We start from the raw sequence: 12893 nt of genomic DNA, 5'->3' as shown, positions 1-12893 counted from the left end.
CGGGTAAAGGCGTAAATACCTTATGGCGGTTGGCGCTTACGTGGCGCTTACGCTATTATTAACGCCGCTCCAATACTATTGCGGTGCTATGCGAAGTATGCGACGTAAGCGTCAGCCGTCATAAGGCATCTTTTTCCGTGGAGAGTCACAAATTTTGACTCTTTGTCAACTTGATAGCCGAACCGAAACTTATATAGACTTGTTAAAATCGTAGAAAACCTATTGTCGATGGCCTTTCTTATTTAAAACTATTATTCGTGCAAGCAAGTGGTAAAAAAATAAAATAAAAAAAAACGGCCAAGTGTGTGCCGGACAACGCCTACTCTAATTGAGAAAACCTATTACTCTAACTAATTACGAGTATTCACTTATCATTACAGAAAACAAGTCGAACGCAATCTGATGGCTCCTCTACACGATGGGCCAGCGCCGGCCACTACAAGGGACGCAGCCATGCGGTAGAATGAGATAGCAATATCACTTGCTCCCTCTAGTGCATAAATCGTGTAGAGCCATGAAAGCGCAATGTTGTATAAGTTTCGACGCGGTCAAAAAGTTCGGCAGCTTTTTGGCCGAAACGGAACCTTCGGCAGAAACATGATTTTTATGCCGAACCCGAATCTTTAGTCGGACGTTAAGTAATTGTTAGTTGTTAGCAAGAAATATGTGACGTTATCTATGAAAAGGGACCTTATTGTCGAGTGCGCTTACGCCATTATTAACGATGCTCCGAAATAAATACAATGCCGCGCCACGCTGTGCGGCGTAAGCGCCATCGACAATAAGGTCCCTTTTCTTAGATAATGCCCCATATAATAAAACAGTGTGGACGAAGCTCTTACGCTACGTCTTAAGCCTCCTCCACACTCGTGCGCGAATCGCGGCTTCGCCCGCGATTCACGCGCATAGTCTGGAGGGGGCTTTACGTAGGCGAACAACGCGCGAACGCGGCGCGGCGCGGCTAAATCAATCCTTTGATGCCCATAGAAGTGTCCTACGTAAGCGATCGCCGCGCTCATGCGTGAGTAGGGTTTTGTTTCTTCCTCGCCGCGCCGCGCCGCGCCGTCGCCGCGTTCGCGCGTTGTTCGCCTACGTAAGACGTAGCGTTAGCGGGCGCTTATGTGTCCTGTCATGTGAAATGGCACGATTAAACATTTTTGCAAACAAATTTGGGATTGTAACGTCGAATTATTTTTTGTAGACAGTTTAGCTCTGTTCGGCGCGTGTGTGGCCACCATTAAAGCGAGGCCGACCGCATCATTCACATAATTGGCACTTACTCTTACTTCGCATAGTTGACAGCTCGATCTCGATGTCTAGTCTAACCGCCGCGAGATTGCTGGCGTTGATGCCGCTGCTGTATTTGTCAGATTCCTTGATAAATCACGCTACGATCGTTTCTGTGTGGCCCTTAATAATGGCCATGGGTGACCATGAGCAATCCTTTACACTTTACCCCGCTCATTAGATGCATACAACAGATAAGCTAAACCGTTAATTAGGTACAATGTTGATGCAAATCTCTCCCCTTTGGCCTTGACATTGCGTGTACAGCATGGATTTATTAAACAGGAAGTTTTAACCTTACAAAATAAAATGCCATATGAATTTGAAATCAATAGTGAAGGAAATATGGTTGAATTTCGTTTTCGCCACACCATTTCGTAAAGGGGCCCACTGATTAACAGTCCGCCGGACGGTATCGGCCTGTCAGTTGTTCGGAACTGTCAAAATTTTGTTCGAACTGACAGGCCGATACCACAGTATAATAAAGAGTACTAACGTACAGTATGGACACTCCCTGCCTCCCGTTGAAAGTGCCGCCCACCCGCTCTCGGTTACCTCACAGTTACCGGCTGGCAAGGACGCGTCGACGCGGTGTGCAGAGCGGAGGCCACGTAAAATATTCAAATATTTGCAAAACCTATCAGATCACACTGAAAACAACACAATATCTATATGAACAAAAAATCATGTTTTCAACTTACGTAATATTTTGGTGGCCTGAATTTCCTTACAAAAATTTTATTACTTCGTTTATACTTACTGATTCAAAATAGGAAACTATTGTATAAATCGAGCTTAGATACCCACCTTACACCATAATACGATTCTTATTTCTTCCTAATTCGCGCAATGAGTTTTGAGTCATTGAGGTCATCGAACTTGATAACAAAATGGCGGGAACCCTAGCACGTCTTATCTCACTCACCCAAGCATGGTACGCGTTCACCTACACGAGCTGTGACTGTGTGCGTCGGAACTCGGAACGCGTTTGTTTCATACATTTGATCGCCAGTGTCCGAGGTGTGCCGATACCGTCCGGCGGACTGTTAATCAGTGGGCCCCTTAAAGGCTTTTTATTCGTCAAAAACTATGAGATAGCTGCACTTTATCCACAAGGGTGGCAAAGATAATTAGATGCAATTTTTTATTTGTTACCATTTGCCTTGAAACCCTCGCAACGCTCAAGATTCCACTCTTCGAACCACTCGCTACGATCGCGGAACCAACTTAATTTTGGTATCTTTCGCTTGCTCGGGTATCAAATCAAGGGTAGCAACGAGTCTGTTATGTATTCTGTTATTCATATGACTTTTAAACTTTATTGTATGTTTGTTATATGAATATAAATAATCTGATCTCAACTCGTCCAAAAACTTTTTATTTTTTTAAGAAATCAAACAGCCTTTTACAAATAAGTCTTACAAAAATGACTAAAAATAGGCCTAAAGTTTCAAAAACTTATTTGAATAACCCCAGGACACCTTAAACAATCGGCCAAGAGCTTGCCGGCCATGCTCAGTGTAGGGTTCCGTAGTTACCATTCTGTCAGAATAGGGCATAGGCTAAACGCGGGCTATTAGTAAGTAGACGTGCGCGCCGCCGCGGCGCGCCGCCGCCATAGAGAGTCAGCGCGCCGCCGCCGCCGCCGGTAGTTTAAAATTCGCGCCGAATATTTTTTTATAAGACAGTATTATGCAGCGTTAAAATATGTAATAGGTTATAGACCGATAAGAAATAGTTGAAAATTATTGCGGGCACCACTTCCTACATAACTCTCACATTTTTGATGTAAAATACTTACATGGCAATAATTTAGTACGGATTTTTTTTGGTTATTGTATAATTGAAATTCTACTATTTTATGTCGCACCAACACAATACTAACTATTTCTTATGTGGCAGTATGATTTACATAAAAATGTGTTGTATGTATGGGTAAAACACATTTACAAAGTATGTATAATGTCCAGTGTTTTAACCGTTGTCAATTTACACGGCACTTTTGTTAAGTCCAGTATGTTGGACATTGCCAAGTATGCGAAGAGTAAAATTAATAAATTAAACAGAGGGATGTTAGGTGTTTCAAAACGTTTTAAAAAGTCATTACTTGTCGGTTTACTTACAACGTAATGAACTAATGAACCAAATAGATAAAAAAATATTATTACGGATTTTTTTCCTGTGCATCAAGACATCAAGAGACAGACCCGATTTCATTTGAGAAATTTCTTACAAAAATATTGATTAAATTGCATGCATTATTGTAAAAACCATTGCCCAGATGTTGCTGCCTCCTAGTCCTCCTACGATACCCCGCTAAGTTTGATAAATGATGTCAATGACTGGTAAAATTTTACCACCTACGAGCTATAAAGTTTTTGGAAAAATATAAAAATAATAGGTTTGACTTTAATTCATAACATACGTTGACATTATCACTAAGTGTATTTGTAATTAAAAAATGCAATTATTCTATATTTATTAAAAAAAAAACATGAATTTAACAAAAAAAATCTTATGCACATAAAGTACTGTATGTATACTCGGCAACGTCCAAAATACTAGACGTCTTTTCATTATGCGGCGTACCTTTTTATTTACGCCGAACCTGGCAACATCCAACATATTTAACATACGTATGTTTTTTTCGAAACTATTATAAATAGATTGTATTCATGATTTTTCTACAATAAACAACCACATAATAATATAATAACACCAAAAAAATGATAGTAACACAGTTTTTTTGAGATTTTTTTTCCCTTGTCGAGGGGCTACCCGAGATTTTCATCTATTTTTGACAAGTTTTGAATCGTACTTCCTTTTTTTGCACTACAGATAGAATTATAAGACAAACGGTTATTGGTTTTTCAATCTTTTATCTCCGGTTTTGTCCACCGGATTTTGAAATAAATGAATAAGTACTTATTTTTTATGAATTTTTTAAACATTGTCTAAAAGAACACTTTTTTGGTACCTATCTAGTTTGCAGTGAAGGATCTTACATGTACGAAGTCTACATATTTGGGTTCGTCTTTGACGTCTCGAAAAACGTGTCCAGGGTTTTAATTTCAAAGTAATTAACACAAAAGTTATGGCCAGAAAACCAGGTTATTAGCCTAAAAATGTTCAACTTTGATGCCAAATATCTCGAAGACAATGAACTTTGAAGTAAATATTAGGTCCTTACCTATGAAATTGGCGTTTTTGTTCATAGATATAAGTCTGATCCTAGTTTTTTTTTTTTTACAAAAGTACATACACAATTACAATAAAACTACAGTGCACTCAATAAACAACGATTTTACATACAATTAATTGTTATTTTTTATTGTTAAGTGTTCAGAATTAAGCCTTGAAAATAGGTCTTTTCATGTGCTGTCGGTTCGAGTATTAAAATTACTTATATTTTTCTAATGGTACCAATTTTCAAGAAATGGAGATATTGAAAACATACCTTAAAGGTGTCAAAAATTACTGGAAAAATTTTGTTTGGTTTGAATTAGCCATCAAAAAAATATCCGCAAAATTAATTGTATGGAAATTCGTGTTTCGTTGAAATTCTCCGAACAAAACGCCAATTTCATAGGTAATGACCTAATAGTTAATATAATAAGCTACAAAAAACATTAGAAAAGGGATACAGATCGAAGGTCATTGGGGTGGGGTAGCCCCTTAAGGGTTAAGCGTAACTTTTCATTATACGTCTTAATATTGAAAAGTTGAAAAATCCCACGCCGCCGGCGTTACGCCGCCGCCGTGGATTTTTTCGTGGCGCGCCGCCGCCCGATTTTTTTCGACCGGCGCGCACGTCTATTAGTAAGTACAATATCATGTAAATATGTAAGATCACAAACACGGGAGTACCGTCGCAGCGCGTTGTAGGTACGTCTTTTTTACTAAGAAGAGAAGGCTGACTGGAGTTTTCCTCTCACCTACTCGAAGGTTAGCTGGAAGAGATCCCTTATAGGGATAAGTTCGCCTTTGTACTTCCATTACTGTAATTTATTTTTGTAAACCTGTTTTGTGTACAATACAATAAAGTGATTACTAGTACTACTACTTTTTGCAATAACTCAAAAACGGCTGGACCGATTATGTTCGCTACCTATAGTTTCAATTGAAAGTATTTATTAAGGTTTTGTATTACGATTTTTTTCATATTTTTTGGATCCATGGTTCAAAAGTTTCAGTCCATTTTGTCCGGGAGAGGTACCCTAAATTTTGTTTTTGTTTTGTTTTTTTTTTTACCGTTCTGTCGCCAATGTCGCCATGCATGATTTATGTACCTATCCATGCCAAATTGCAGCTTTCTAGCACTAACGATCACGGACGCGGACGGACAGACAGACATGGCGAAACTTTAAGGGTTCCTAGTGTACTACGGAACCCTAAAAAATAAACGCAATTCAAAATCATTTCATATTTACTTGTAGCCAAAGATTATGTTGTAAAATTCAACAACCAGGCTCAAAATAGGTTCACAGTTTTTATCAGCTGTCATATCGGTATTTACTTTGACGGTACCGTCGATTTTTTACTTGTCGATTGTTTCGTATGGTAATACCATGATGGCGGCTGTCGCGAGATGATTTGTCGATGGCGACAACGATAAAAAATGTTATATCACGTATTCTGTGTATTGTAGTATGTAGACGGAGTGCTAGTAGAGAGAGTAGCCGCAAAAAAATACCAGAGTTAGTTGAGTAAAAATGAGACTCAGACCATAGAGAAATAAGAAAGTATAGAGTACTCACTCCATACATCGATAAATACCCATTTATAATAAATAGGTTTTAAGTGAGCTTTGTGAAGACTCATTTTTAATAAGATCAAAGAGAATAGATAGTATAGAGGGGTCCTGTCATAGTAAATTTTGTAGTCACAGTAAATTTACTGACATCTATCGACACACGGCTAAAACTCAAAATAAAAACGTATAAAATTATCAAAAAAATGTATAAGTATATATGCATAACTGTTTTTATTATTTTTATATCATTTTGACCCATGTTCATTGACTGATATCTATGTGTCACGCCATCTAGCCGAGCATAGGCCAAAGGTGTGTGCGCCATCTATCCATGAATGACTTTTTCTTGATTTCCGAGGCACGTTTTTTCCTTAGACTTTATTCATCTTATACGAAGTTACATTATGTCTTTGATAAGATTTACATAAGCTTAATAACTATTCAGTTTTCAGCGAATTTATGCTTCAAATATATATAAGCACACCCGTAGTGATTTGTGTTTTTTTTTATAGCAAAAATACATTTGTTCTCAGATAACATAAAACATATTATCTACGTAATTTGGTCGGGTTATTTGTTACCCTAAACTAAACCATACTTTTACAGCGGCGAATAATAAAAGTGAGACGGCGACAAGGACAAACAATAATAACGCTTTCTCTTGATACCTATTGAAAGTTCCATAAGAGCATCTCGTTCGGTCATATCCCGGCTCTACCATTTCATCTCTATACTATTGTACCTCTATGCGTTTTAATATATTTAATAAGCATTTAATGATTGTAATGCGTGTAACTGATGGAATTTTAACCTGTTTGATGAAGCCGTTTCTTTAATTTTAAAAATATCTTACAAAATATTTTAAAGTCTCTACAAAACTGGCTTGCACTTACACAATTTAGCTGATTGCCTATTTACAAGGAATGCGAAAATGTTTAAAAAGTTAAAAAATAATTACGCGCGAACGCACACACATGAATGGGGACGCATGCGATAGTGCGTGTGTCCGTGTATTGACAGCATCGCGCTTGGCTGGTTAACAGTGGACCTTATTACGTGGTAATAAGGTTTAGGAGTGAGCAGTTAATTGTGGCCACTATGGTACGCGACGGCTCTTCACGCGCCCGCGATCCGCGTAGAGTGCACGCGGGAGCATTTGTTGCCGTGCGCATTGCAGAAGAATTATTTGTGAGTTTTTAAATGTGTTTTACGCACTGGACAAAAACCCGTGGAGGCAGAGGGCCTACCGCGAACCACTTTCGACGTCTTGCCTTCCTGTCACACTTACGTACGAATTTACAAGCGCGACAGAGAGGCAACACGTCGAACATGGTTCGCGGTAGGCCCTCGGATCATCCGCTCCAGATGTAATCCTGATGATGTCCTCAGACATGAGGGAACGAGCCAAGAGAGAGAGAGAGAAATGTGTTTTAATTTTCTAATTGGGTACTAAAATGGTAGTTCGATTGGTTTATCAATAATAACTCGATATGTCTGGTTTTGTACGACTTCATTACATAGAACTCCCGGAGCCTAAATTGGAAATACCGAAAAAATGGACCGTATTACAGGGCCATAAAAATTATAATAATATCCCCACATATTTAAAAACTGAACAATGAGATTCAAACTTCATAAACCGTCTAAAATGTAAGTTGCTGAATAAATGTTACTACTCAATAACTGACGATAATATGTAACTATATCGGTTTAGTACATTAAACATAATACTTATATAGGTTTAGTACATTCTAGTAATTCTAGTTCATAAGTATAGTTATAACAAAAAGAGGCTAAGTTATTTTTTATTAACTTAAAATATATTTTTTTCTTGGTTGGAATTAGTAATAAGTAGTTAATATATATAGTGAACAATGTTTTGATACCCTTCCTGGGTCCATTATGTAACATATATGGGCTATATGTAACATACTGGTATGCAAATAAAGATCTTATCTTATCACACAAACAGACAGACGCGGCGGGGAATATTGTTTTATAAGGTGAAGTGATGGCTCTAGAGGTGCGTCCATTTACCAGTTAGCGAAAAACTTGCTAATTTGCCCGCGTGTATTAATGTTTTTTTCTTAGACTTAGCCTTTCTAAAGTCCCTATTATTGTTGTGCCAACCTTTAGGCCACTGCTCATGGGGGCTACGGACCTAGTTGGGTGGGGCACTAGCTTTTACGAAAGCAACTGCCCTTCCATTGGGATTAGTCACAGTCACTAATCCGTTACAATTATTACTATATTCAGCAAGAATGCATGTAGCACGTATAATAGTAAATTGTGTTTTTGCAGCATCCAATAATCGTTTTATCTGTCTATCAATAGCGAATGCCCAACTGGACTTTGTTTATGAATTAAAATATTTTTAAATGTCGTCGGCATGTACGTACTCTTTCTTAGTCATATTTTCCAAAATAAGGTTATTTCATGATTTTTATTTTTTGCTGTTTCTATATGTCAAAAGGAAATTCCAATTTAAGCATGTTACCAACACACTGACCTAGTAAAGTGACAAGCAATAATTTTGAAGACGACAAAAGCAGTGTGACAAAGGGGACGGACTCCGGATTGACACAAAACAAGCCGCAAAACAACTTATTGTTATAAAATACCAGCTATTGGGAGGTAATACCAGAGATTATCTATAAAGTAGCACGTACCTTAAAATGCAAATGTATGGAAGAAAAGGCACTGATTTATTTGCATGACAAAAATCATTAAACCCAATATCGGAATAATGATTGAAACGATTTCTCAAACTTCCGCACCCTATAATTTGCAAACACGAAATCCGCCGACCGCGTAAAAAAGTAGTAACTACATATGGAATCCAAGGGCGCTTACGGCGTTTTTCTTTTGAAAGCTAAAGTGCATCTGCACGGGAGTAAATGCTCCGCAGACGGGGAGGGGCGCGGGGCGGAGCATGCACGGCAGTCGCATCGTGGCCGCGCGGCAGGTCGCACGTGTTTCGCGTTATGGTGTCCGTAGGGCCGTGGCGGCGCCGCGCGCCGGACGACGACGACCGGTCGGAGCCCGGGGCCTCCAGCTCCGGCGTGCCGCGCGCCCCGCCGAACTGCGCGCGTTGCCGCAACCACCGGCTCAAAGTGGAGCTGAAAGGGCATAAGCGCTATTGCAAGTACCGGTACTGCAACTGCGAGAAGTGTAGACTGACGGCAGACAGGCAGAGGGTGATGGCGCTGCAGACGGCGCTGCGGCGCGCTCAGGCTCAGGACGAGGCTAGAGCGCGGGCGTCGGACTCGGGGCTCCACCCTCCCGGGATCGAGCTAGATCGGCCTGAGCCTCCTGTTGTGAAAGCGCCGAGGAGTCCCGTGATCCCGCCGCCGCCGCCGCGCTCCATGGGATCGGCGAGCTGCGACTCCGTTCCGGGATCGCCCGGGGTATCGCCGTATGCGCCGCACCCGCCGTCCGCTCCGCCTCCGCCGATGCCGCCGCTCCCGCCTCCGCAACCAGGTAAGCTCAAAATTTTTCTTTTTATGGTAGAGCTGGGTTGGTGATGCAACGCAACCTAATTCAAAATAAACAACAAAATTCGTAATGAACAACATAGAGCTGCGAAAATAAACTGGTTTAAAAACTTTGAATAATTAAACAATAGAGTTACAAGTTCCGATTTCCTATTGGAACTGTATTGGAATTTGGAACACTTTAAGCTGGATTGGTGACGCAACCCAATTTAAAATAATCTTCGAGAAAAGGGGACGGCCGTTTCTCCATACCAACCTACCTAGTCCCCATTTTCCTGTCTGGATATTGACATAATGGAAAATATTTTTACATAATTCGATGTATATTAACCATAGCTATGTCCCTACGTTTGACTTTTATCGATTTTTTGATAATTGTAAAAATTAGGACCGAAAAGCAGATTTCACTCAATTTTTTGAATATTCCTAACTCTTATAATAACAAAAAAATCAAACGTAGGGGCATAGCTGTGGTTGATATACTTACAACAACTTTTATCAAAATATTTTCAATAATGTTAATAACCAGAGAGGAACAATATGTATGAAAAGGCGATTTCGTGCGGGTCGCGGGCTCACGGGCCCTCTCTACTTTCATCTTAATGTGTAACATAATATATGAGCTGCGATGCGAAACAACCGGTTTAAAAATATCGAATAACGAATAAAACAATATCGGACCACCACAGTTCAAGATTCTGTGTTATAACCGCGAAAATCGAAGTTCGCAACAGACAGACATCTTTCTCTTTCACTCTAATTACGCCTTCATTGGAGTAATAGAGAAATAACCTCGCAATTTGCGAATTTCGATTACCGCGGTAGGCCCTCCGGCCCAGATAAGTATCGCAACAAGTAATAATCTTTGATATTTCTACGTGTAAAAATAATTAATTACAAATGCATTTTATATTTCAATAAGTACTTAAGTATGTACTTATTGAAATATAAAATGCATACATAATTAATATGATTAATAATTAATATAATCAGGCGTTACTTTACGGAAATCCATAAATTAAGTAATTTTATAACAAAACTATTTGCTAATCCTGCAAATCCGCGAACCAATGCTATAGTTCGTTTTTTTTAGCATTAGAAAAGACGCGATCTTGCCGTATATTTTAATTGAAAAACGGTTTTTTAAATCAGTAATTATCACTTATGAAAGCAAAAGAATGTAAATAATCGTATATGATTCATAATTGGATATCGTCTTGGGTCGTCCCATTAGTTTTTCGTCAAGTTCTTAAACTAGTCCTATTCTGCTTTCGTCACTCATTCTACATTGAAAGCCACCGACGATTGTGACGAATGTAGCATGAGTGACTAAAGCAGAATAGGACTAATTTAAGAACTTGACGAAAAAACGAATGGGACGACCTAAGTCGATACCCATAATTGTTACATATTTGCCGTGACTTATTTTTCAATAAAAAGACACGTCAAGATTGTTTACCTTTTTTCTAATGCTAAAAAACGAACTATAATCAATCAGTGCTAACCCGTTATAAATAGGTAGGTATACTAGGTATATTACAGGATTAGGTATTACTTACTTGCATATTTTTGCATGCAATAAATGTTCCCACCATCCGCGAAAATAAATACCTACACAATTAAAATGCGGAATAGCAACAAGTAATATTTTTGATTATTTTTACCCATACTCTGTTGATGCAGCCTACGGATGGTTCCGTACCCAAAGGGTAAAAACGGGACCCTATTACTAAAACTCCGCTGTCCGTCTGTCCATCTGTCCGTCCGTCTGTCTGTAACCAGGCTGTAACACATGAACCGTGATAGCTAGACAGTTGAAATTTTCACAGACGATGTATTTCCGTTGCCGCTATAACAACAAATACTAAAAACAAAATAAAATAAATATTACATATTTAAGTGGGGCTCCCATACAACAAACGTGATTTTCTTGCCGTTTTTTGCGTAATGGTACGGAACCCTTCGTGCGAGAGTCCAACTCGCACTTGGCCGGATTTTTGTGTGTTAACAAACATTCAAAGGCTAAAAATAAGGAGCTCGGAAAAATGATTTGAGGCCTATACCGTAAAATGGGTGAGTAGGGATTACGAGGGCAGTTGGGTTATGAATGGGCGAGGAGGGATGACAGAGGGGCGAGTTGGTTTTTACAGGCTACTGCTACGTAAATTATATATTCTTATAACAAATCAAGCTATTATAATGTTCTTAATCCCAAAGTGTCGATCCAACAATTTTCAAAACTCACCTTAGTAGGAAATCCCTCCTCATCCCTACTACGGGGTGAGTTGGGATTTCCTACTATTTCGTATTTATCTTTAAACTTATGAAATAACTACACAAAATCATAAAAAAACCTATGTCAGGACTCATACATAATATCAGAAGACCTATCAAAAGCAGTAAATTAAATAGATAACCGTTTCAAAAAGTCTCTACAAATTTTCGGGACCGTGCTTAATACCTACATAAGTAATTAAACTACTTACTTATAAAACTGTGTATTATTTTTCCAGGGATCGATAATAGTGACCTCTTAAGTAAATATAATTCAACCATCTCAAAATGCACCCTTGATAACGGCAATGTTTTTACGCTCTACATTTTCTTTTAATTTAAGTTATTTTAACATGTACATATTTGAAATAAGAAATATACGTTTTTTGCGGTACAAACGGCCGTATCTTTCTTTTACGTAAACTTAGAAGTTAAATTTTTTCACAGCTTCAAGGGGCTTTAGACCTGAGTATATGGTTTTCAAAGGGTCTTGACACTCTTGACAGACAGACGGACTGACGGACGGACAATAAAGTAATCCTTATGTTAGGGTTTTTATTTTCCTTTTTAGGTACGGAACCTTAATTAACGAACTGTCTGTATAACATTTAATGTAGGTAAAATTTTATTACAGATAAGTTAAAATACAACTTTAAAAACGTGGTTAGTCTAAATTTGATTGTTCCGATTTTGGTTATATGGTCAAGCAAATCTTGTCAGTATAAAAAGGCGCGAAATTCAAATTTTCTATGAGACGATATCCCTTCGCGCCTACATTTTTCAAATTTGCCGCCTTTTTCTACTGACAAGATCTGCTTGACCAACTTACTTTATATTAAAAATTAAAACCCATGACGTTATAATAACAGCGTCAGACTCGGGCCAGAAAGAGAAAAATATGATACTTACCTGAATTCAAAAAAGGATTACCTAAGTATAAAAATTGTTGATGTATAAAAATAAATTTGTAAAATACCTCTCTCACAGGTCAGCATCTATCTTTTGGTGATAATATAAATTACTACCTACTTTTAGGGCAAGGCTCAAGTGTCAGTTAAACTCAAAATTTGACAGCTCCGAACAAC

At 38.5% G+C, this 12893-nt stretch overlaps 1 protein-coding gene and 1 long non-coding RNA gene across 6 annotated transcripts in view; one reads left to right on the top strand and one right to left on the bottom strand.

Moving 5' to 3' along the window:
- LOC134799164 (uncharacterized) overlaps positions 1 to 12893 on the bottom strand; it is a 313576-nt gene that overhangs the window by 78132 nt on the left and 222551 nt on the right. The gene's annotated exons all lie outside the window — the stretch shown is intronic.
- Positions 8969 to 12893, top strand: part of LOC134799128 (protein doublesex) — a 330707-nt gene continuing 326782 nt past the window's right edge. For 3 of the 5 annotated variants that reach the window (XM_063771530.1, XM_063771531.1, XM_063771532.1), the window contains exon 1: positions 8969 to 9520. In XM_063771530.1, the coding sequence (XP_063627600.1) occupies positions 9025 to 9520 (496 nt within the window). In that variant the 5' untranslated portion in view covers positions 8969 to 9024. The remainder of the gene's footprint in view (positions 9521 to 12893) is intronic. The other 2 variants (XM_063771529.1, XM_063771527.1) reach the window with 2 other exon arrangements.

The sequence above is a fragment of the Cydia splendana genome, chromosome 18, assembly GCF_910591565.1.
Source record: "Cydia splendana chromosome 18, ilCydSple1.2, whole genome shotgun sequence".
Taxonomy (NCBI): domain Eukaryota; kingdom Metazoa; phylum Arthropoda; class Insecta; order Lepidoptera; family Tortricidae; genus Cydia; species Cydia splendana.
The sequence above is the reverse complement of the archived record's forward strand: the minus strand, read 5'-3'. Positions and strand labels throughout refer to the sequence as shown.